The sequence below is a fragment of the Schistocerca serialis genome, chromosome 12 (genome assembly GCF_023864345.2).
Source record: "Schistocerca serialis cubense isolate TAMUIC-IGC-003099 chromosome 12, iqSchSeri2.2, whole genome shotgun sequence".
NCBI lineage: Eukaryota > Metazoa > Arthropoda > Insecta > Orthoptera > Acrididae > Schistocerca > Schistocerca serialis.
The window spans coordinates 83274910-83301306 of NC_064649.1; the positions used below are offsets into that span (position 1 = coordinate 83274910).

The following is a 26397-nucleotide window of genomic DNA, read 5'->3' on the forward strand; positions in this document are numbered from 1 at the left end:
CTGTGTACAAGTACAAGTTGTGATGCAAGAATGATGACATATAGAAGTTTGGGTATGGTCGTGGATTGTTCTCGAATAGCCAGTGTGATTAAGGTGGCTGCTCACATAAAATGGGAAATCTGGGTTCGAGTCCCAACCAGCACAGATTTTCATTGACAGCATTTCCTTATACAGCTGATGGTTGTTTGTATTCACAACTGTGAATACATTCATGTATTTCGTAATGACTGTAGTCACTGCAGTGACTGTTGTTACAGGCATCCATGTCTGAAGGTACATTGCATTATTCTTCTTAATGACACTGTGATATTGTGTTTATCTGCTGATTACAGGCATTAATTTTCAATTGAAATGTCCTCACCTACATGGGAGTTACATAATGTGTGTTCGAGTACAGGTTGTGATGAAGGAATGATGACATATGGAAGTTTTGGTGGGGCCATGGGTTGTGCATTGATAGCCAAAGTGGCTAAGCTAACTGCTTGCGTAAAGTTGGAAATCTGCATTTGAGTGTCAGTCCAGCACAGATTTTCATTTTCATCATTCCATTATACAGCTGAGGGTTTTTGGGTATACATTTCATGTTGCTGGTGAACACTTTCTGTGCTGAAATATTTCCCCTATATTGTGCTGAAAGTCTTCTACAGCTTTGAGTTTCTGGTACCTCTTCAGATCACAAGACATGGATAACATAATGCTGTTGTTCACTGATGCAGATGGAGAGTGGTGCAACAATGTTTATTTCACAAGACGGACAGATGTAACAATGCTGAAATGAGTCACAAGCAAAGAGAATAACGCCATCTGGGGCTACTGGGTGCACTAAGCAGTACTGCCAACTTAAAGACAGTTACAAAATAAGTGCAGAATCTTATTGATTTACCCTCGTATTTGAAGTCCAGCATTCACTCTAGGACACCATCTTTGAGCACTGGTTTTCAAAACTGCATCACTGGATTTGACAAATCACTTCTTTTTCCTGAACATCAATGAATTAATTCTCTTTGCATGGTGATTTCATTTAAATAGAATTATTTTCTCTGAAAAAACTGAAAGCAATTAGAGGCCAATTCTTACAAAAAGTAGAAACAGTGACCGGCCACTGTTAATAATACTATTTATTCAGATCAAATAATGCCATTACAGGTTTAAAACTGACAGTTTGATTGTCAGTCAGCTGTTGACATTTAAAATTACATTTAGGTTATGCTTTACATGTGAAGTTGGCTGTTTTTGAAGTGGGAAAAATTCCTTGGGGTGGTCGTGGCATCAAAATTTCTCTATTATTATATGTCAACAGTGCTGATAAATAATGCAGAATTTTTGGCACCACCACCAGTGCAAGGAATGAAAACAGGAATGTACCACACACCAAACCTTGCAGGTGACAAAACCAAGTTACCCCCTTACGTTTGCGTTTAGTAATATTGGTCTAGTATTTTTGTTACAGAATTTCTAATGGAAAAAAAGAAAAAAAGATTATAGTAGTTTCCACAATAAAACTTTGTGTCGAAACCTGGCAGAAAATCCAAAGAGACTCTGGTTGTATGTGAAATACATTAGCAGCAAGAAACAATCAATGCCTTCTCTGCACGATAGCAATGTAGATACTATCAAAGACAGTGCTGCCAAAGCAGAGTTACTAAGCACAACCTTCCAAAATGCCTTCACAAAATAAGACAAAGTAAATACTCCAGAATTCAATCAAGAACAGCGGCCAACATGAGTACTGTAGAAGTAAATATCCTCGGAGCAGTGAAGCAACTTAACCACTTAATAAAAGCAAGTCTTCTGGTCCAGACTATATACAGTTTAGATTCCCCTCTGAGTATGCTGATGCAATAGCTCCTTACTTAGCAATCATATACAATCGTTCACTCGATGAAAGATCCATACCCAAAGACTGGAAAGTTGCACAGGTCACACCAATATTCAAGAATGGTAGTAGGAGTAATCCACTAAATTACAGACCCACATTATTAATGTCAATATGCAGCAGGATTGTGGAACATATATTGTGTTTAAACATTATGGATTATTTAGAAGAAAACGGTCTATTGACACACAGTCAACATGGATTTAGAATACATCATTCTTGTGAAACACAACTAGCTCTTTACTCGCATGAAGTGTTGAGTGCTATTGACAAGGGATTCCAGATTGATTCCATATTTCTAGATTTCTGGGAGGCTTTTGACACTGTACCACACAAGCGGCTTGTAGTGAAATTGCTTGCTTTTGGAATATCGTCTCAGTTATGTGACTGGATTCGTGATTTCCTGTCAGGGAAGTCACAGTTCGTAGTAATTGACGGAAAGTCATTGAGTAAAACAGAAGTGATTTCTGGTGTTCCTTATCTACACACATCAAAGAAAGTTTTGCATCACCTCGGTTCCGAGGGTCCTGGGACCTGTACAGAAAATTGGAATAGAGATCAACATAAACATCATTTCTGCCCTTTTTATTGCTCAGCAAAACCACACATTGCCCATTGTACCACCATACAGCGAGACCTTCAGAGGTGGTGGTCCAGATTGCTGTACACACCGGTACCTCCAGTACCCAGTAGCACATCCTCTTGCACTGATGCATGCCTGTATTTGTCATGGCATACTATCCACAAGTTCATCAAGGCACTGTTGGTGCAGATTGTCCCACTCCTCAACGGCTATTCGGCATAGATCCCTCAGAGTGGTTGATGAGTCACGTTGTTCATAAACAGCCCTTTTCAATCTATCTCAGGCATGTTCGATAGGGTTCATGTCTGAAGAACATGCTGGCCATTCTAGTCGAGCAATGTCATTATCCTGAAGGAAGTCATTCACAAGATGTGCACAATGGGGGTCCAAACTGTCGTCCATGAAGATGAAAGCCCCGCCAATATGCTGCTAATAAAGTTGCATTATTGGTTGGAGGAGGCATTAACGTATCATACAGCCATGACCATCAGCAGCATATGTCGCACGGAGCAGTCCCTTCGGCATGTTGTTGTGTCCATCTGTACCACACTGCATGGTGTTGTGGCTTGCAAAGATGGACCTCACCATGGACGTCGGGAGTGAAGTTGCACATTATGCAGCCTATTGCATACAGTGTGAATCATAACATAATGTCATGTGGCTGCATGAAAAGCATCATTCAACATGGAGGCATTACTGTCAGGGTTCCTCTGAGCTATAATCCATAGGTAGCGGTCATCCACTGCAGTAGTAACCCTTGGGTGGCCTGAGCGAGACATGTCATTGTCAGTTCCTGTCCCTCTGTATCTCCTCCATGTCTGAAAAACATTGTTTTGGTTCACTCTGAGATGCCTGGAAACTTCCTTTGTTGAGAGCCCTTCCTGGCACAAAGTAACAATGCAGACGTGTTCGACCACAGTATTGACCGTCTAGGCGTGATTGAACTACAGACAACATGAGCCATGTACATCCTTCCTGGTGGATTGACTGGAACTGATTGGCTGTCAGACCCCTCAGTCTAATAGGCGGTGCTCATGCATGGTTGTTTACACCTTTGGGCAGGTTGAGTGACATCTCTGAACAGTCAAAGGGACTGTGTCTGTGATACAATATTCACAGTCAACATCTATCTTCAGGAGTTCCGGAAATCAGGTTGTTGCAAAACTTTTTTTTGATGTGTGTATATAAATGATTTGGGATACAATCTGAGCGGCCATCTTAGGTTGTTTTCAGATGATGTTGTCGTTTGTCAACTAATAAAGTCATCAGAAGATCAAAACAAATTGAAAAATGATTTAGAAAAGATATCTGTGTGATGTGAAGTTGGCAGTTGACTCTGAATAACAAAAAGTTTGAGGTCATCCACATGAGAGCTAAAAGGAATCCACTAAACTTCGGTTGCACTGTAAATCAGTCAAATCTAAAGGCCATAAATTCAACTAAATACCTAGGAAGTACAATTACGAACAACTTAAATTGGAAGGAATACATAGAAAATGTTGTGGGGAAGGCTAACCAATGACTGTAGTTTACTGGCAGGACACTTAGAAAATGCAACAGATGTACAGATCTACTAAGGAGACTGCCTACACTACACTTGTCTGTCCTCTTTTAGAATACTGCTGCTGGTATCCTTACCATATAGGATTGATGGAGTACATCAAGAAAGTTAAAAGAAAGGCAGCACGTTTTGTATTATTGCGAAATAGGGGAGAGAGTGTCACTGAAATGATACAGTATTTGGGGTGGACATCATTAAAACAAAGGTGTTTTTCATTGCAGCAGAATTTCAATCACCAACGTTGTCCTCCAAATGGGAAAATATTTTGTTGACACCATCCTACATAGGGAGAAACAATCACCATGATAATATAAGGGGAATCAGAGCTTGTACAGAAAGATATAGTTGTTTATTCTTTCCACATGCTATACGAGATTGGAATAATAGAGAATTGTAAAAGCGGTTAGATGAACTCTCTGACAGACACTTAAATGTGATTTGCAGGGTATCTATGTAGATGTAGATGTAAATATGTGATATAATTTCAGTGTTTGGAGTTTTTTTTTTTTTTTTACTTGTGGTACGAAACCTTGCTTCTTGCCAAACTTCATGATTCTAGGGTCATCAAGAAGTACCCTATAGGTTGTGATGAGTGATTTTTCAAGTATCAAAATATGTGACATAAATGGTCAATTCTTTTAAATGCATTGATTTAGAAGATTAAACTTTTTATACCACCAAGGGATCATAGACATTAGTAAATGACACAAGTGTCACCTTGATAGATCTGGACAAATTGGTCTTAACAGATAGACAGACAATTACAAATGACAAAGGTTTTTTTGTGTGATATAATACTAATTAACAGTTTTTGGATTTTATTCCTTTACTTGTACTTTGAAACCATGCTTCTTGACAAATTTCATGATTATAATTCAACAGAAAGTTTGATGTAGGTTTTGATGAGTGAGTTTGCGAGCATCAAAATGTGTGAAATAAGTGGCAGTATCTTTTGATTCCATTGACTTAGAAGCTTAAATGTTTTTACATTGTCAAGGTACCACAGACCTCAGTATGTGACATAAATTTAATCTTGATATATGTACACATGTTTGAGAAAAAGGGGTCTTAACAGTCAGAAAGAGAGGCAGACAACAAAGCAATACTGTAAGGGTTCCATTTTTACCGATTGAGTCACAGAACCCTAAGTACCAGTCACGTCCCAATGTTTCTTTCTGCCATTCTGTTACATCATCACATCGACCCATTTGACTGTGCTAGTGATAGTCATTTAGTGTGGCACCATGTCCTGGCGCAAGTCTTCCAATGGGATCCAAAATGAGATTTTCACTTTGCAGCGGAGTGTGCACTGATATGAAACTTCCTGGCAGATTAAAACTGTGTGCCAACCCGAGACTCAAACTCAGGACCTTTGCCTTTCGTGGGCAAGTGCTCTAACCGAGCTACCCAAGCACGACTCACGACCCATGCTCACAGCTTTAATTACGCCAGTACCTCGTCTCCTACCTTCCAAACTTTACAGAAGCTCTCTTGCGAACCTTGCAGAACTAGCACCCCCGAAAGAAAGGATATTGCGGAGACATGGCTTAGCCACAGCCTTGGGGATGTTTGCAGAATGAGATTTTCACTCTGCAGCGGAGTGTGCACAGATATGAAACATCCTGGCATTCGTGCTTGGGTAGCTCAGTTGGTAGAGTACTTGCCCGCAAAAGGCGAAGGTCCTGAGTTCAAGTGTCCATCCGGCACACAGTTTTAATCTGCAAGGAAGTTTCATATCAGTGCACACTCTGCTGCAGAGTGAAAATCTCATTCTGGAAACATCCCCAAGGCTGTGGCTAAGCCATGTCTCCTCAATATCCTTTCTTTCAGGAGTGCTAGTTCTGCAAGGTTCACAGGAGAGCTTCTGTAAAGTTTGGAAGGTAGAAGACAAGGTACTGGTGGAAGTAAAGCTGTGAGGATGGGGCATGATTCGTGCTTGGGTAGCTCAGTTGGTAGAGCACTTGCCCATGAAAGGCAAAGGTCCCGAGTTCGAGTCTCAGTCCGGCACACAGTTTTAATATGCCAGGAAGTTTCCTTCCAATTGGATGCCAATTTGGTGATTAGCATTTCCCTGACCTATGCCAGCTATCCAACTTGGCAGAAAGGGAACCTACAGTTTCAAGTGCAATCTGAATGGATGTCATTTCTGATGAAACTTCACATGACTGAGAGTTGAATTCTAGATAAACAGCTGATTGAAATTTTCCAGGATTTAGCCAAGATTTAGTCCCACAACTTTTCAGTTTCTAGGGACGTGCTTTATCGGTAGGCCACCAGGTCTGATTGATCCTATGCAGTTGACTGGTACATATGTGCATGCGGGCACACACATACACACACAGACACACAGAGTGCAGTGTTACGTGGCTTTATGCTTAATTACAGACTTACTATTTTATCAGTTGATTTGTTTTCATTGTGTAACGCCCGCTGTTTACGTCCTTCTTCATTGCTGAGCGATGTATCACTTTTCGTTCTGACACCACAACTCTTCCTTTCCTATATCTTTATTACTTTTTATCTATATAAATGATGAATTATTGGTTTTGCCGTTTAACAACTTTTTAATAACTGTGTAAGTGTTACAGGCATCAGGTCCCACCTAATGTGTCACCAGCCTATACGTTTTAATGAACCTTTCAAGACTCGATCGATCTGTTTACAAAGAGTAAGCAGAATATCTCTTCCTTTGACGTTGTCCAACAATGTCCTAGGAAGCTCGATGCCCTCGTGGCCCAGGTTCTTCCATGGCTCGCAGTAGTTTGCAGCATTCGTTTTATTCCTTGCCCACTTGCCGCTACGTCGAACTTTCGTGGTGATCGTTGGGCAACGTCTTCCATGTTATCTGCAACATAAATAAACTTTCTTCCCACAGTATATCTGAAAACCCAAATACAAACTTAAAGAACATAATAATAATAACTGTTCTTACAATTAATGATATGAATATAATAGAAAGAAACATTCCACATGGGAAAAATATATTAAAAAAAGGATGCTGTGACTTACCAAACGGGAAAGTGCTGGCAGATAGACACAATAAATGTCTGCTTGTGTCTGTACATGCGTGGATGGATATGTGTGTGTGTGTGTGTGTGTGTGTGTGTGTGTGTGTGTGCGAGTGTATACCTGTCCCTTTTCCCCCCTAAGGTGAGTCTTTCCACTCCCGGGATTGGAGTGACTCCTTACCCTCTCCCTTAAAACCCACATCCTTTCGTCTTTCCCTCTTTCCTGATGAAGCAACCGTGGGTTGCGAAAGCTTGATATTTGTGTGTGTGTTTGTATGTTTTTTGTTGTGTCTATCTACCAGCGCTTTCCCGTTTGGTAAGTCACAGCATTCTTTTTTTTTAAGTCACAGCATTCTTTTTTTTAATATGTTCTTACAATTATTCATATACCGTATTTACTCAAATCTAAGCCGCACTTTTTTTCCTGTTTTTGTAATCCAAAAAACCATCTGCAGCTTAGAATCGAGTGCAAAGCAAGCAGAAGTTCTGTAAAATGTTGGTGGGTGCCGCCACAACTAACTTCTGCCGTCGAATATATGTAGCGCTACACAGGCATGCCTTGTAGGCACAAAGATAAATTCTGGCGCCAAAACCTCTGTGTCAGTAAATAAATTTAAAAAAAGGTGGAAGACGAGCTTTTTTCTCCACCCCGAGTTTCGACCACTGCATTTTCATACATTATCCAACGAAGTAAATACAAATTCTTTATTGTTCATCTTCGAATGTAGCAGCATTTCACTGTACTATGAAAATCTGACTGGCAAGACTGTTTGGGATGTTTGTCAATATGGCCAACTCTACGTTCTGAATTTTTTCCTACCTGTGAGAAGAGATGGTTGCTAATAGGAACTTTTATGAATTGTGAATCACACGCAGCATTCTCTTCACCATAGGAATAATACGAATATAAACATTTTTCCATGTATTGTTTCGTGTTTGCTGCTATCTCATTTAAATCCTGTCTGCCTAATAAACTACGAAACTAGAGTGAGACAACAGCAAATGCGGAAGAATATACATATCATGTCATGTTTATATTCATATAATTCTTATGCCTAATAGTGATACAGTCAGAAATGAAGCACGGCAATTGACTAGATTTTTAAATCTAAGATGACTCTAATTTTTGTGCAGAATGCAATGTACTAAAGAGGCGCCTGCAAAGATTTTCAAACGGAGAAAAATTTTTGCTAAACTCTCGTTCAGAACATCTTCTATCATACGCAGTGTATTATTTGGTTCTTGTTAATCATTATCAAAGAAAGCAGCAGTGTAAGTAACAACAAATAGAAGTCTCTCACCATTGTTCCACTAGTGAGACGATTCCTCTCTTTTTTTTTAAATTGTAAGCAGTGGTAGTGCGCACAAAAGCAAGCCATGCCGCGAACGGTGACAGGCCGTAAACATGCACTGTCAGAATGCGACAAACAATGCGTGACACAGTACAGTAATGGATTTTCAGCTTAGAGTGACATAAACACCTATAACAAAGAAAACGGCGCTTATCAGATCAAAGAAGAATAAGCAATAGTTCAAACCAGAAGAAGCACGTGAAAAAGGAAGGGTACCCGTATAAAAACGGACGGAGTGCCTGGCGCATAGCAATGGCTACCTGGTAAAGCTTAACTGCTAAGCTTACGACTCGAACCAAACTACTGTAGCTGTATCGTCATTCATTCAACATAAATTGTGTCTCATATTACAGTGGACCAACTTCATTTCGAATTTTTTTCCCTTTGATTTCGAGTCTCATTTTTCAGGTGCGGCTTAGATTCGAGTAAATATGGTAAGTCTTGGTCGATTTAATGAGGAGTGGGACAGACCTAAGCCTTGTGACACCACAACACACACACACACACACACACACACACACACACACACACACACACACACACACCACTTCACTGGCATAACTTACGTTGGTGGTGGAGTGTCAACCAGTTCTATGCCATCTGTAGCACTCCAAAGTGACTGGTGTGCAGTTTTAAAGGAGTTCCTATCATTCCCTCACTGGACTGATGAGAGATATCTCTCAACTAACACTGGTTCTTGACACTGTGGTGCAGGTGGAGAGTGAAGTGGAGAAGCTGCGTGCCAAAGCAGCCTCTCCAGCGGATGGAGGAGACCACACGTCCCAGGCAGTGGCGGAGTGCCTGCGGGGCCAGCTGGACGGCGAGCGCAGCGTGCGGAGGCGGCTGGAGCAGCAGCTGCAGGCAATGGTAGGTGCGGGGGCGGCGGCTGTGGCCGGAGCTGGGAGCGTGGCTGTCTCTGGAGCCGGGAGCCGGCCCTGCCGCCATGCCGTGCTCGCCTTCTAGGGCTCCTCTCTGGAGCTCTGCCGTAGTTTGTCGCTTTCTGTCTCCGTGTACGTCCCCGCATCTGTCGCCCGATCAGAGTCGACCTTTTGTGATGGCATAATGAATATGAACGTGTACTGTACTAGCAGCTTCTAGACATGGCCACATCTAGAGATTGTACTTTAGTATTCATTACTTCCTCCCATCTGTACCCTGCCCAGTCTCCCTCCATCAGCTTTTTTTCTTTTTTTAAATGTCCGGAACTTGTAGTTTCCAGTAATACATAGCTCTTACTAGAAATCATGAGCAGCCCACTGTTATGAGTACCAACCGTTATCATTTAAACAAACTGTGCTTAACATCTTAGTCTACTACTCTTTTGTCACTTTTCAGTATGGTCTCCAGCTCTCTGCAGATCGTTAACTATACTTGCTATGATGTATATCTTTAATTATGCTTGTTATATTTATATAACAGCTTTCAAAAATGTTGTGAATGGTTCTGTAAATTGATCAGTGGGGGGGGGGGGGGCTGTGTACATAAGATTTGAAAACAAACATGAAAAAGCGAGCTTCTACCAGAAAATGAAGATATATAACACATCTGGAAACTATAGAAACAGGACATTCACAGTTTCAAAATTTTTGTGATACAAACTAGTAGTTGCAGAACAGTAAAGAATTTTTTTCTGCAGTGGTCTGGAACATCTCTTTTAGTAGTAGTCATGTCAGGCTGCTGAAAGATAGTGACACACGTCTTTCCGGATACCTTCCAGGGCCTCGTAGTGATGGCCTCCCGACTTCACATTTTCGGAAGTGAAAAAATTATAGTGTGTGCTGAGTTGGGACTATAAGGAGGGAAGACATTCCCACCCAAAGATGTGACAGTTTTGTCCACAGTGACGTGGGCAGTGTGATGCTGTGTATTATTGTGCTGCTGATTTGTCTTTATTGGGAGTTTATCATACAGTGCACAGTGGAGCTCCAAAAGTGCCAAGTTGTAGCAGATAGCATTTATGCTTCCTGTAACTTCACTAGCACATTACTCTGCCCTTGCTTCCATTTCTAATGGTGAATCCAAATGGTGCCATTTATTTCAGACTCATAATTACAGTCCCAGCTTTCATCAAAAAGTTGTTATCTTAATCTCAACCCTCATGGGTTCTTTTCTTAATTTTGTGGTCATTGGTCAATAAATGTCAGACCCAACAGGCACAAACATATGATAACTCAAGCTTTGAATCATTTCCTGCGCTTCTTATATCCTGCTGCAAGTTTTATTGTGAATTCAGTCACAGTGAGACTTCTGTCTCTTGTAATACAGTTGACTACTCTTTACTTGTCATGTACTGTGAAGGCAGTTGGAGGGCAACAACAGTGAGGATCACCTCAGATACTTGTTTTTCTATCTTTGGAGTTAATGTTAATAACATCCACTACAGCTGGATTAAGGTACGTTTACTATGTCCAACTGGTATTGTTCAGTGAACATCAGGTGGCACTGCCAATAGTCTTCATGACAAATTCTCACCGAACTGGGCTGATATCATAACTCAAGAAGTCTAATCATCTTACATAAAGTTGTAGGCACATTCTAGTCTAGTGTGCACACCATGCCATATTTCCTGCACTTAACTGTGCTCTGTAGTTCTGCCAGGTTATCAGTGTGTGTGTGTGTATGTGTGTGTGTGTGTGTCATCATGTTCCAGAAAGTGTATTCAATGTTACTTGAGATAATTAGACCTTCCAGGTCATCATATTGGCTCAGTTCTGTGAGAATTTGTTACAAGGACTGTTGACAGTCTATGTTCACTGAATGAAACTGGTTGTGACATAACTGTGATGTTTCTTAATGACATTAATGTGAACTAACTGTGGTGCACAGGATGATTGAGATGATCTATGAACTTTTGCATCCATCTCCTAAGACTATTCGCACACATTCACACATCTCCAAAGGGATATTAACGTCTGAGGTGAATTCCAGCAACAGATTTGTTCTCTTCAGCAACGAATTTAAGACCAAATTGATGTTTACAAGAAACAATTATGTCAGCCATTTTGTAAATTCAGCCTATGGTCACAGCATTAAAGTTAATGAATGACATCACAGTATGTCAACATATAGTGTAAAGTCTGCAGATTATTGTAATGTCATCAGTTTATTAAAACATTTTAACAGCAGTTGTAACAAGAATTGCTCATGATTTTCTTAACAACTCTCGTACTACTTCTCATTTGAACATCAGATCTCTACAAGCCCATCAGAATTACTTTGTTTTCACTTTGCCTGTTTTCTCCTGGATTGCCTGTTCAGTGGCCTTATTTTGTAATAATATGATGGTCACAAGACATTGACTGTTACAGTTTTCTTGTAACTCTTAGACATGGTTGTACTTAGAAATGACACTTAAATTAACCCCCACTGCTGCCAACAAAATGAACATTTATTGATTAGTTTTTAGAAGAACGATGTTACGGTAACCAAGTTGTACAGCTCTCTCATAGGGTACCAGCTCTGGTAACTTGCAGTCCATGGAAGTTCAGCTGATCTGATAGGTGCGCTTTCCAAATATGGATGCTAGATGGCAATAGGTGGTATCAAAATATTCATCCTGAAACACTATATGTGAACCTGTACATATTTTGTCAGTGAGTGATCTCTGTGTTGGGGACATGGTTGCTGCATGTCAAAAGTAATATACACTTTATATGGAACAATAAATATTTCTGCTCCTGAATTCTGCACATTTTATTATTTTTTAGCGGTGGGACATGATGTAGGATATACCACTGTTACCATAGTGCTATTAGACATGCATCATACTTCACAGGGTTTTTGAAGGTGTGCTTGTTTCACACAAGGTGGAAGGGCAGGACATTGCTCATATTCTAGGCACCTATGACGCTGTTATGAAAAGGGCTGTGGAAACGTCATGATGCTTTCCAGATTTATTTTGTGCTTTTTGGCTTTTATTACAAAGTTTCTGCATTTAAATTCTTTCTTTATTTATTTTATCTGGTTGTACAGTCTTGACAATTTGGATTTACAACATTCTTTTGTTCCAAACCATGTGAGATCAATGAAAACATGCAAGCTTTCAACAGAGTTCCTCTCACCCACTGTCATGTGACTGACTACTATGGAATTATATTGATCACAGCTGTCAGTCATGATTAGGTCAGTGATGAAATCGTGCCACCACCATATATGGTCACACTTCTTTATGATTTGTGCTGCATCCTTTTAAAGTCTGCAACACAAAATACAAAACATGGCTGTACTTGATGGTGACATAGTCATTGTCATCAGTGTCATTGGAGTAGCAGTTTGCTTCTGAGCACTGTGAGAATGATGACTGTTATCATATGCCTCTCAATTAGTTGAGACTTTCAGGGAAGAAGTTTGCCTAGATCTCATAGGGGTTAAACTAATATACATGGCCTGCATATTAAGAATGTTTTATAAATTTTTGATTTTTTTACTAGTAAATCTCACAGTAGTTCAAGTTTTTACGTAGGAGAATTTATATTCCTATGCATGAACCTGGCAATTCTTAACCACTGTGAAGAAATAAGTACCATGTTCCTCTATAAAAAAAAATCCCCTCCACCCTCCCTCTGTGGCTTCCGACATCAATGTTAGCAAGTCTGTTAGAGAATAATTAGGCAGAATCAGATTTCAGTAACAATATTTGAAATGTTTTCTCAATTCTTCATATACATTGTTGCTTTCTGTTATTAAAGTGTGTGAGAGTACTTGGACAGGAAGCTTTGGAGATCACATTAGTAGTCTTTATGCTGCAGTAGATATTTCTTAGAACTCTGACCGTAAGAGTTTGTTATTTTTGCACTTTCTGGTCCATTGATTCTCCTCCTTCATCTTCTTGCTGCAAATCTCTCAATATCATGAAATATTTTCTGAATCCATTGTAACTATTGTGCTTCACACTGAGCAGCTACTGAGTTATTAAGAAATATGTGGTCACTGTACATATCAAATTCAGGTTTACTGATGGTGCTAGAAAGTGTTATCGAGCTACATCTGGAATTACATCCCATTTGAGCAAAAGACGTTTAGTGGTCTTAATGTATTAGTAAATACCTTCTGTAGATATGTTAGACATAAACTGATTCTTTAGTAATCCATTATACATTACTACTGTAGATAAATCAGATACAATTGAATACTTTGTTAGTTAATTTATGCATGGCTTTGAAGTAAATAAAGATTTATTACACATCAATGCGTTCATTATTAACACTTCCCTGAACGTACAAAACAATTTTCTAACAAGACTGATTAATTTGAAAAATTGTTTTGGCGTTTAGGTCCCGACCTGCATCCACATTTCCTTTCATCTTTCATCTTTATCATGAGCTCACTGGACAAGTAATTAGACAACATTTCCTTACTAGCTAGCAACAAACTAGTAATGTGAGAGGGTGTTTGTGGCATAGGAATTTCTCCAACATCAAATTCTTTCTGGGGCTCACGAGAAGGTCTGAGGCAGCAGTCATGACACTTGCCACTATTTGCACTGTCCTGGTTACAGGAAAGATCACACAACACATCAAGGACATTATTGGCTTGTTACAGGGTAGTTACTTGTGTGGAAAACCTGGAAGATCAGGACTTTTCAGGGAATTTGAATTTACTGGAAAAGTAATGGAATCTTGAAAGGCTCAGGGAATTCTGAGAGACTCAAGGGGAAATTGAAATGTTAGCTGACAGAATTCCGACTCTCTTTGTAATGAATCACACTGAGATTTGTTGCCTACCTCGGGCTGTTCATTACGTTCCACCGGTTGCCAGGTTCCATGTTTCCCACTGCATGATTGTGTGTGAGAATTTGTCATGCAATTCTAAATTTTTCATTCACACAAAAGAAAATGTGTTTCTTTTTAATTTTATAGAGAGTATAAGTACTGGTCCACTTATGAATGCACATACTTTTTAGACCAGCATTGAATATTCAAGCTTCAGCTCTTTTTCAGTAATTTCAGTGAAATGATATACTTTGCAGATTTACTCCCAGTGTCATGCTTAAGGTCAACAGAGACCAAGTCATGAGGCTTCACCACTACAGATATTACATTTGAGTGACAACAGTTCAAAGTATCTCCCTGTGAGGATTTCTCACACACTTGAGGCTGTTGAAAATGAGATGGCATGGCACAGATTGGTAATGAATGATGGTACTGAAGGAATTTACAGGAGTGTCAGCAGCTTAACACTTACAAAATTATTGGTAAAACAGATTGTTGATCCTACTTGAACTTAGAAATACTACTAAGAAGTGACATGGCAAGTCAAAAAATTTCATTTTGCAGCCTTGAGAACTAGTAAAGTAAAACTTACCTTCGTGTGCAATAGCAACTAGTTTAGGGAAAATCAGGATTTCAGTGTGGAAATTTCAGGAAAATCTTTCGATGAAACAAAGTTGCCACCCTGTGTTGGTAGGTACTACACTTTACAGATGTATTCAGCATGGTCCGCTTCTGACTGTTAATGAATTACTTGACTCGTTATACATCCCTCACCGGTCTCCTTTGCAGCGGAATTTATGATAAACAATCCCTGGATGAAATCAAACAATGGAAATACCATCTTCATATTTTCATGGTGTAAAGACTGCACCATAAAATTTCGGGCATGCAGCTGCATGAATTCAGATTCTTCTTCTAATATTTCAGCTGAATACCGCCCAGCCATCTTCAGAGTGAGCCGAGGTCACTAACGCTCCAGCACTTGCTTCATCCTTTCATACTCGAGGACCGAACCATTGCATATGCGTAAAAGGACAGAGCAACTGCTGGAGCGTTAGTCACCTCAACTCACTCTGAAGATGGATGGATGGTATTCAGCCAAAATATTAGAAGAAGAAATTGAATTTATGCAGCTGCACATGCAAAATTTTACGGAACAATGGAAAGACCAGATTAGAATATCAAAAATTATGGAAAGGATAGATTGCTACTCAACATAAAGTTGAAATGTTGAGTTACGGACAGGCACAGTGAAAAGAACATCATACATTAATCTTTTGGCCACAGCCTTCATCAGAGCAGCCTGAGGTAGCGGTTATGTGTGTGTGTGTCTGACTGATGTAACCTTTGGCCAAAAGCTTAATGTGTAACAATCTTTCATTGTACCTGTCTGTAATTCAACGTTTCATCTTTATGGTGAGCCCTCTAATGAATGAATGAATGAATTTATGTTGTGGCGTTGTGGTGTACTGTTTCCATTCTTGGTGCACGGATTAAGCTGTAGAACTTTTGGGATCAGGTCTTGTATACTGAATTACTTACCGTCGTATACCTCCGTAAATCAGATTCATTGTGAAAAATTATTTTTTTGCTTTCCCCAGTTTATCCAACAGTGACTCTCCTTACCTCTGAATGACCATTCAATCTGTTTCCAAGCACAAATAAAAGTATTTGCCTCTGAATAGATTTATTAATTGCATCAAAATGCAAAAGTAAGAAAATGTAGCATTATAGAATTTGCCATATTTCAGGGTGAAGGGAGATGATGTTTGTGCAGTATTTTTGTATTAGTCAGGTAAAATTAAACAATGGAAAATCTGTGATGAAATAACTACAATGAAGTGGAGAGGTTACCACTCGCCATACAGAGTGGCAGATATACACACAGAAAATTATCTAGCAGTTTTTCTTCAATGTGGCTGCCTACCACTCCACTCCTTCTCTATGTGGTGAGCAGAAATCTTGGTAGAATTCCTAGATTCTAAGAAAATCTTTTATTAAACTGTACTTGAGCCCACCTGGCTAGCTGCGCGGTCTAACATGCTGCTTCCCGAGTGGGAAGGCGAGCTAGTCCCCGGCACGGATCCACTCTGCAGATTAGTGTCGATGTCCAGTGTGCCGGCCAGCCTGTGGATGGTTTTTAAGGCAGTTTTCCATCTGCCTTGGTGAATGCGAGCTGTTTCCCTTTATTCCGCCATAGTTACACTATGTCGGCGATTGCTGTGCAAACACAGTCTCCACGGGTACGCGTACACCATAATTACTCTACCATGCACACATTTAGGGTTACACTCGTCTGGTATGAGACATTCCCAGGGGGGTGTTCACTGGGGCCGAACCGCACAATAACCCTGGGTTCGGTGTGGGGCGGTGGCGGCGTGGGTGGACTGCTGTGGCCTGTTGTTTGGTTGTAAACCACTGAGGGCTATGGTGGGACGAAGCCTCTCTGTCGTTTCTAAGTCCCAGGTTTCATACACATTACACAAACTACCTGCCAATTTGCAGGTTGTCTTGTTGTAAGACAGATTGTCTTGCTGTAAGATACTCCATCACAATTTCGTTTCACATGTACATCCAGATAGTGAACGACTCTCGATATTTTTTTGAAGAATATTGAGAACAAATTCACCAAGCTTAACAACTTAAAATTGCCATGTATTAGGGTGCAATAGGTCTGAATTTAGAAGATATAAGTGTCTAGGAATGATTTTCACATATGGCATATTGTTCCACCCTACCTTAGAGCTTCTCAGTGAATTTTAAAATCCGGGGAATAGAAGCCTATTTGCATATGTGATACAACCCGAATATTTCTTATGGTATATCGAATAACTGAATACATAAAAAAATCTACTCAGCAAGCAGGAGAACACACAATAAAGGTATTTGAATTTGCAAGCTTACAGAGTCAGTGTCTCCTTGTTCTGGCAGAAGAGCTGAAGGTGAAGGAAGAAGGGTGAAGGAAAAGAACCTCCAGTCATGGATAACTTACCAGACAGAGTGATTTTTCATTGTTATAATTTTTTGTTGTGTTTTATTGTTATGATGTATTCCATTTTTGAGATGAAACATCTTTCTTTTTAGTCATTATTCTTATTGCCATTATTCTATCATTGATGTTCCATTATTTGATTTTTTTATTGCAGGCTGCTGACACTGAATGACTGAAATGAAAATTGCAAGTAACTTATGAGTGATCATATGATGCTTCCACATCAGTTTTTGTTTTATGAATTTTAGGCCATGGTCCAAGGCATATTTCTCTGCCTCATGATATATTTTACAGAAGCTGTAAAGATTCAGATAACAGTTTGGAACATAAACATGTAAATATTTTGTCTTGCTGAGCTTGTTCAACTTTGAAGCTGTTATCTGAGTGAGTATAGACTCTTATGAGTCTATAACATTAGAAAATGAAACATTAGGCAGACGAATATGTCTTGGACCACATCCTAATGCCCATAAAACAAAAATTACCAAGGATATAATTTTTGTGTGTTGTATCTCATAAATATAAATCATCAGAGAGTAGACCATACACCAAATTAGAGATGAATGGTTAAAAATTTCATCATGCAACAAAAAGGCAGAAAAATAAACATTTCCTACGACATCACAGCTCAGCTGAAATGTTCACCAAACTAAAAAAGTAGTTTTGTTATCATGTTTCATGAAAATTGTTACTACTAGTGAACTTGTGGACATATCTTCAGAAGAAACATGTTATTTTGATGCATATAGTGTATTCTCCAAAGTAACTTGTGATTCATGAACTGTGGCGTATTGATTTTTGATTTAGTGTAGCAACAAGAAATGTTTGGGTAAAATTTTCAGGATTTTATAAGATGTCAAAGTCATGTGTCTATTCAAATGTATAGCATGGGTTATGAGAAACATCTTACATATGAGCAGAGAACCACATTCTGAAGACATTAGTACCACAAACATGAAGCCACTATGTAAGAGTGGTGCTCAGTGAATTTGAGACTATAAGCAGTATAGATGCATTTTCCCACCTGCAGCGTGGGGGTTCCCAGATTGATGTGGGACACTGTTTATAGGAGCTCAAACATGAAATGGAAGTTGTCAAATCTGAATGAAAATACACTCAAAACTGCTTAATTGTATATGGGAACTGCATTCATGCAATGGTGGTTGCATGTTCAGGTTGATGCTTTGAGACAACCAATTTGACATCATATAATGTCTGTGAGCATTTATAATTTAAAAATGATTTGAAGCAACCAAAAAAAAATATTTCATAAACTGTACAACTGTTATATTGATACGTTAAGATAAAGTAGGCATTCCTTACATTGTCTGCACACATTTTTTACCCCTCTAAGACAAAAAAATTATCTTCACAGGTGTTCCTCATTAAGATGAGTGCAAATAGTAGAACATGGTTGTTTCATGGATTGATGTAATCATTCATCCTCATTAAAGGTACCTTCCCCCCATTTTTTCCTCACTGCCAACCTACAAACTGGTTTGATGCATCACCCCACAACATATTGCCCTGTGCCAACTTCTCAGAGTAGCGTTCACACCCTATGTTCTCAAATATTTGTTGTGCATATTCCAGTCCCTACTTTCACCTACAGTTTTGCTATCTACATCTCCCTCTAGCACCACAGATATTATTCCCTGATGTCTTATTACAAGTCCTACCATGCAGTCCCTTCTTCTTGTCAGTGTTTTCCACACAGCCCTTTCTGCATCGATTCTGTGGAGAACCTCCTCATATCTTATCTCACCAGGCCACTTCATTTTCAACATCTTGTTATAACAACACATCCCAGACTCTTTGATTCTCTTCTTTCCTGGGTTTCCCAATGTCCATGATACCCATTTATTTGACCAAAGCAACCATTTTTACATAAGCAAGAATTTCATTGTCAGTGTGTTGGGCCACAGCTGCCTGTATTACAGGTTCACAGTGTTTAGAAGAGTGGGAAAGTACGCTGAGTTTACCTTAATGATAATCACAATCTGATGATAGTGATTCTAGTAGCAATCTTCTTTCTGCTCATTGTGTTGTATTACGATAGCTATAATTTAATTTCTCCATCATTTATACAGATAAACACCACTTTTGAAGGCAGTCATCTCTATAATGAGCTTTCATGAATCGTTCTTACCTCCACATGAAATTTGCTAATCTGTACTAGGTGAGCAGTCTTAGGTTGATATGATCTGATGTCAGATGTACACATTCCTCCTCAAGGTGCTCTGTAATGTAACAGTTTTTGTGCTCTTTCTTACCTAAGACATCCCTGAACCAAGTGGCCTCTTTGTTGGCAGCAAGCTATAGATTTCATGCCTATTGCCCTCTGTTGACAAAGGCTGCCAACTTTACTGTTTTAATCAATGTTGTGTTACAAGTTTTATTTATCTTAGTTTTGTAATGAATGTCAATAATAAGTCTCACATTAGAACGTGAATATCTTTTTGATATGGTTTTACAAAAGACTTTTGTTTTCATGTTTTATTTACACGATTGGGCATGATTGAAAGTAAGAGGGAAACCCACACATGTGTTTGTGTGTGTCAGCACTCAGCCACTGCCTTTGTGTTTATCTTGAAGGCAGTGGTAACACAGATACATGCATTTCCTTCTTCATTCCAATCATGCCCAATGGTGTAAATAAAACATGGAAGCAAAAGTCTTACCTGATATGACATTAAAAAGATGTTTGTGTTAAGCAAATAACACTTGCAACACAATCTTTATTAAAACACGGATGTTGGCAGAGAACAATACAGAACAGAATACAGAGCTGGCAGATTTCTATAATCTTATCCAGAACAAGTGTATCAGAAATTTACTATGGTTTGATGGCAAATCTGTAACTGCTGTTATCAATCTGTAGATCTATACTTCATAATTTGCAGGATAATGAGTAGCAGAGAGCATGTCAGGATTCAATATATGAGGTACTGTTTGGAAAAATCTACACAAATAGGCAGATCTTGATGAGATTCCAAAGTGGTGCATGACTGGCAACTTCTATAAATGTACAGATATTTTAAACTGTGCACTCCATAAAATGGAAAAAAAGCTTTGTATCCTATGACTACCATATCAACGAGTCACAATTTGAATTGGCTAACTCATAAAATACCCGACTGAACAGTTTTAAAATGTACAAAATAGAATTCTAGTGAATGATTTGGACATGAATCCCTCCAACAATAATGTGACATAATTGAGAGGTCAGTTCACACACAAAATGCTGCACCGACAACACTTTCGCAATTATGGACAGCTATAGAGGCAGCATACGTCAATATTTCTTCCAACAACTTGTTGAGTCCGTGCCATGTCATGTTGCTGCACTACTCTAGGCATAAGGAGGACCAACATGATATTAGGCGGTGTCTTGTGGCTTTTGTTACCTCAGTGTATTTCAGACAGAAGAAACAGGGCAATGAGCGGAAAGACGTGGTAATCAGGTAAGTACTGTCCGTAGACTAAAATATGAGGGAAACAATTTTCTGCATAGATATTGCTGCTAAAGTTTACTTAATGCCCAAGTGTAGCTCACAACTTACTGTGGAATACATTGTGCAAAAACGCTCGTAAGTGTCTGAAAAACTATAAAAAATTTACCTTTTATCACCTGAATGTACAATGGAATGATGTAAAGATTATTTTTAAATAATGTTCTGTTGCCAAAGACACCTAAGGAGCACAAATGTAGTTTACAATTTTGTAATATACATATATATGTATGGCATATAGTACAAATTTTACGTCACACTCATAGATGTTTGAAAATGCACAAAATATAGTGATACACACAAAATGTGATACAGTCAATGAAAGTTTATGGAAAAACGACCTGAACAGTGCAAATATTAGAATCTAGAACTGGATTTACCTGGCGCAGAGGTCGGTTAATAGATGTGCTTAAATGTATGAAATGCATGGATTTTTTTTATGTAGCTGAATTTGTAATATCTTCTACACTAGCAAGCCAAAGATGAACACTATAATGTCAATTAAACACATTCACAATAGAGAAAATTGTGGAGCACCAACAAAGCACATCTTCCACGTGGGGCAACTAACAATGCATACTGATATATTAGTTGGTTGGTTGTTTTGGGGAAGGAGACCAGACAGTGTGGTCATCGGTCTCATTGGATCAGGGAAGGATGGGGAAGGAAGTCAGTCGTGCCCTTTCAGAGGAACCATCCCAGCATTTGCCTGGAGTGATTTAGGGAAATCACGGAAAACCTAAATCAGGATGGCCGGACGCGGGATTGAACCGTCGTCCTCCCGAATGCGAGTCCAGTGTCTAACCACTGCGCCACCTCGCTCGGTAATATATTAGTGATTATATGTGACCACAACATATTATTTTACTTCAAGGCACATGATCAGGATAAGAAAGCATTGTAATTTTACTTTCATTTAATGATTTGTAGCATAGAAATTATTTTATATGGTTTTACTACATACACTGATAAGACAAAACATTATTACCACTGATCTAATACTGATATAGACCCATCCAGGTGACAGCAGAATCACTTGGTGAGGAATGAATGCTAGTCAGACACACTCATGGTGCTGTCCATGTATATAGCGAGGCAGGGGTGCGGTCTATCTGAGTTTGACTGAGATCAGATTTTGGTGGCTCAGAGGCTCAGAACAAGCATTTTGGAAACAGCAAGACTTGTCGAGAGTTCCAGAAGTGCTGCGGTGAGTGTCTTCAAGACCTGGCGAAACCAAGACAAAACCACAAAAAAATGGTTCAAATGGCTCTGAGCATTATGGGACTTGACATCTGAGGTTATAAGTCCCCTAGAACTTAGAACTACTTGAACCTAACTAACCTAAGGACATCGCACACATCCATGCCCGAGGCAGGATTTGAATCTGTGACCATAGCAGCAGCGCAGTTCCATACTGAAGTGTCTAGAACCACTCGGCCACACCGGCCAGCGGTGAAACCACGCCTAGACATTGTGGAATTGGGTGGCCACACCTCATTACGGATGTTGGACATTGTAGGCTGGGGAGACTGCTGAAATAGAACAGGCGGTGAACTGTTGCTATAATAGAACAGGCGGTGAACTGTGGCAGAAGTAATGTCAGACTTTAATGCTGGGCAGAGTACAAGTATGTCTGAACATGAAGTGCACAGAACACTCCTAATGGTGGGAATCTGCAGCTGACATCCCATGCATGTGCCAATGTTAACACCACAACTATGGCTGAAATGGGCATGTGACCATTGGCACTGGACATTGGTGCAGTGGCAAAGCGTTGTATGGTCTGATAAATCCTGGTACTTTCTTTATCATGCCAATTGGAGGGCACAAATCAGTAGTCTTCCAGTGGAACACCTACTTGACACCTGTACTGCAGGATAGCAACAACTGCATTATGCTCTGGGGAACATTCATGTGGGCATCAGTGGGTCTAGCGGATCTCGTGCAAGGCCCCATGACAGCCAAAGAGTATCGTACACTGGTTGCAGACCATGTACACCCGTCCATGACGATTGTTTTCCAGTGACATTGGTATTTTTCAACAAGATAATGCGCCATGTCATAATACCAGCAGTGTTATGGAGTGGTTCGAGCAACATGGAGGATAATTCCAATTGAAGTGCTGCCTCCCAACTCGCCAGATATGAAGCCAATCACTGATTGAACTTGGTGTCAGACCTCATGGTCCCCCTCCCTGAAATTTACGGGAATTACGTTACTCGTATGTGCAGATGTGATGTGAACTCCCTCCAGCAACCTACCCAAAGCCTCATTGCTTCCATGATAACACGTGTTGCCACTGTTATATGTGCCAAAGGTGGTCATACCGGCTATTAGGTAGGTGTTCACAATGTTCTGACTGATCAGTGATTACCTTTACATGTTTGTGACAAACTAAGCTGTTCTATTACTCTGTGAAAACTTAATTACCTCTTTGAGAACCATTTCAATAAGCATCTGTGGGATGAACAACGAATTTTAGTACATTAGTTTTTGTGTAAATTTCTATTTTTTATGATTTTATGAGATCATCTCCAACTATGGATACTGTGTCTCTACACTTTGTGTCTATGGAATGGTTGGTTGGTTGGTTGGTTTGGGGAAGGAGACCAGACAGCGTGGTCATCGGTCTCATCGGATTAGGGAAGGATGGGGAAGGAAGTCGGCCGTGCCCTTTGAGAGGAACCATCCCGGCATTTGCCTGGAGTGATTTAGGGAAATCACGGAAAACCTAAATCATGTCTATGGAATGAATGACATATGTAATCTAACTTAGTATCAATCTAAAGACCATGCTGTTGTTATAGTCTCTTAATTACTAGATACACTATATAAAATATCTTTAAGTAATTACATTTACTCCAAAAGAATCATTCTGTCTGTGAAAAAGATGCCTCTGATTCACTTCTCTGTATATTTTCTCAGCTTATTAATGTTGCTAACCGATTACACAGGTGGAGGGCCAGCTGAAACGTGACCGCAAGGAGGCCACTGGAATCTCCAGGCTGGAGGAGCAGCTGGAGAGAGAGAAGAGTGCACGGCAGGAACTGGAGAGAAAGTTGGCAGCTATGTCGCAAGAGGTCAGTCAGGACAAGGCAGCTGAAAACTGCAGGTTTGAGGAGCAACTGGAGAAAGAGAGGAGTGCACGGCTGGACCTGGAGAGAAAGTTGGCAGCTGTGTCACAAGAGGAACGTCAGAGCAAGGCTGCTGAAAAATCCAGGCTTGAGGAGCAGCTGGAAGCAGAGAAGGGTGCACGACTGGAACTGGAGAGAAAGTTGGCAACTTTATCACAAGAGAATCAGGACAAGGCAGCTGGAATCTCTGGGCTTGAAGAGCAGCTGGAGAAAGAGAAGAGCATACGACTCGAGCTAGAAAAGCAGCTGACAGCAGTGTCCCAAGAAGTGAAGCAGGTTGAGGTGTCCGGAATCTCCAGGCTCAAAGAGCAGCTGGAGGAAGAGAAGAGAACACGTCTCGAGCTGGAACGACAACTGGAGGCGGCTCATCAGGAGGTGAAGCAGGCGGAGGCAGCAGCCGCGCCCAGGCTGAACGAGAGACTGGAGAAGGATAGAGCCAAACGTCCAGAGCCGGAGAGACGACAGGCAGCCGAGGGAGTGGAAGACGTCTCCAAGCTGAAGGAACAACTGGAGAAGGAGAGGAGCACACGTCTGGAGCTGGAACGGCAGCTAGCGGCTGTTCGCCAGGAGGCCAGGAGGGAGGAAGCGGCACTGCTCAGGGACCTGGACCGCTTGCGTGACGAGCTGGACACCGAGAGGGACAGGTGAGTCCAAGACTGCCAGTGCTGCTGGCGTATGGGATGTATCCGCTAAATTAATGGACAGGCTAGACAAACGTGTGGTTCCTGAAGAGGGGCAGCAGCCTTTTCAGTAGTTGCAGGGACAGCAGTCTGGATGACTGACTGATCTGGCCTTGTAACACTGACCAAAACGGCCTTTCTGTGCTGGTACTGCGAACAGCTGAAAGCAAGGGGAAACTACAGCTGTAACTTTTTCCGAGGGCATGCAGCTTTACTATATGGTTAAATGATGATGGCGTCTTCTTGGGTAAAATATTCTAGAGGTAAAACAGTTCCCCATTTGGATCTCCGGGCAGGGACTACTCAGGAGAACGAGACAGGTGAGTCTGAGACTGCCAGAGCTGCTGGCGTATACCATGTGTCCACTAAATTAATAGACAGGCCAGACAAACGTGTGGTTCCTGAAGAGGGGCAGCAGCCATTTCAGTAGCTGCAGGGGCAACAGTCTGGATGATTCACTAATCTGGCCTTGTAACACTAACCAAAACGGCCTTTCTGTGCTGGTACTGCGAACAGCTGAAAGCAAGGGGAAACTACAGCCGCAACTTTTCCCGAGGGCATACAGCTTTACTGTATGGTTAAATGATGATGACGTCTTCTGCACACGCCCCACACCGTTACAGAGTCTCCACCAGCTTGAACAGTTCCCATATGACATGCAGGGTCTATGGATTCATGACGTTGTCTCCACACCAATACACGTCCAACCACTCGATACAATTTGAAACGAAACTCGTCCGACAAGGTAACATGTTTCCAGTCATCAACAGTCTAATGTCGTTCTTGGCGGGCCCAGGCAACGAGTAAAGCTTTGTGTCGTGCAGTTATCAAGGGTACATGAGTGGCTCTTTGGCTCCTAAAGCCCATATCGATGATGTTTCGTTGAATGGTTCTCACGCTGACACTAGTTGATCGCCCATCATTGAAATCTGCAGCAGTTTTAGGAAGTGTTGCACTTCTATCACGCTGAACGATTCTCTTCAGTCGTCGTCGATCCATTTCTTGCAGGATCTTTTTCCGGCCGCAGCGATGTCGGAGATTTGATGTTTTACCGGATTCCTGATATTCACGGTAATCTCGTGAAATATTCGTACGAAAAAATCCACACTTCATCGTTACTGATGTGTCGACAGAAGTGCCGACACAGTGTGATTTGAGGGGACCGCAATGCACGCTATAAACACACGAAGGATGGCGTGAGGTCTGAAACAGGATACGTAATGAATGCTATAAAGAAAAGTACGTAGCTTTTGGAATACTTAACTTTAATCCATTCTTGTTGTATACATCGTTCTTGATGAGACATGCTTTATACGATAAGTATCAATTGCTATGTAAGGCTAATGGCGCCTTGCTAGGTCGTAGCCATGGACTTAGCTGAAGGCTATTCTAACTATCTGCTCGGCAAAGGAGCGAGGCTTCGTACATCTAGTCGCTAGCTACGTCGTCCGTACAACTGGGGCGAGTGCTAGTCCGTATCTCGAGACCTGCCGTGTGGTGGCGCTCGGTCTGCGATCACTAACAGTGGCGACACGCGGGTCCGACATGTACTAATGGACCGCGGCCGATTTAAAACTACGACCTAGCAAGTGTGGTGTCTGGCAGTGACACCACAGTTACCTCGGAAATTCTGTTGTGTACCATCACTGGTGCGCCGATTGTAACACCACCTTCACACTCGCTTAAACCTTAATAACCTGCCATCGTAGCAACAGTAGCCGATCTAACAATTGCGCCAGACACTTGTCTCATATAGGCGTTGCCGACCGCAGCGCCGTATTCTGCCTGTTTACATATCTCTGTATTTGAATATGCATGCCTGCACCAGTTTATTTGGCGCTTCAGTGTAGTAGAGGGATGGGAAAGCCAACCGCTTAAAGCCGATACCGGTATTTTAATTCTAAATAACCGGTGTTTTTCTTTATTTGTTTGGTATCGGCTGTAACAAGTGTTTTTTTATTTTTTGCTAATAACCGAGTAACCGTAAT

The 26397-nt window shown here is 40.7% G+C and overlaps 1 protein-coding gene across 2 annotated transcripts in view; it reads left to right on the plus strand.

Annotated features, from left to right (window-relative positions):
• LOC126428239 (plectin) overlaps nt 1-26397 on the plus strand; it is a 213286-nt gene that overhangs the window by 89932 nt on the left and 96957 nt on the right. For both annotated transcript variants that reach the window (XM_050090154.1, XM_050090155.1), the window contains exons 7-8: nt 9095-9247; nt 23550-24373. In XM_050090154.1, coding sequence (XP_049946111.1) covers nt 9095-9247; nt 23550-24373 — 977 coding nt within the window. The remainder of the gene's footprint in view (nt 1-9094; nt 9248-23549; nt 24374-26397) is intronic.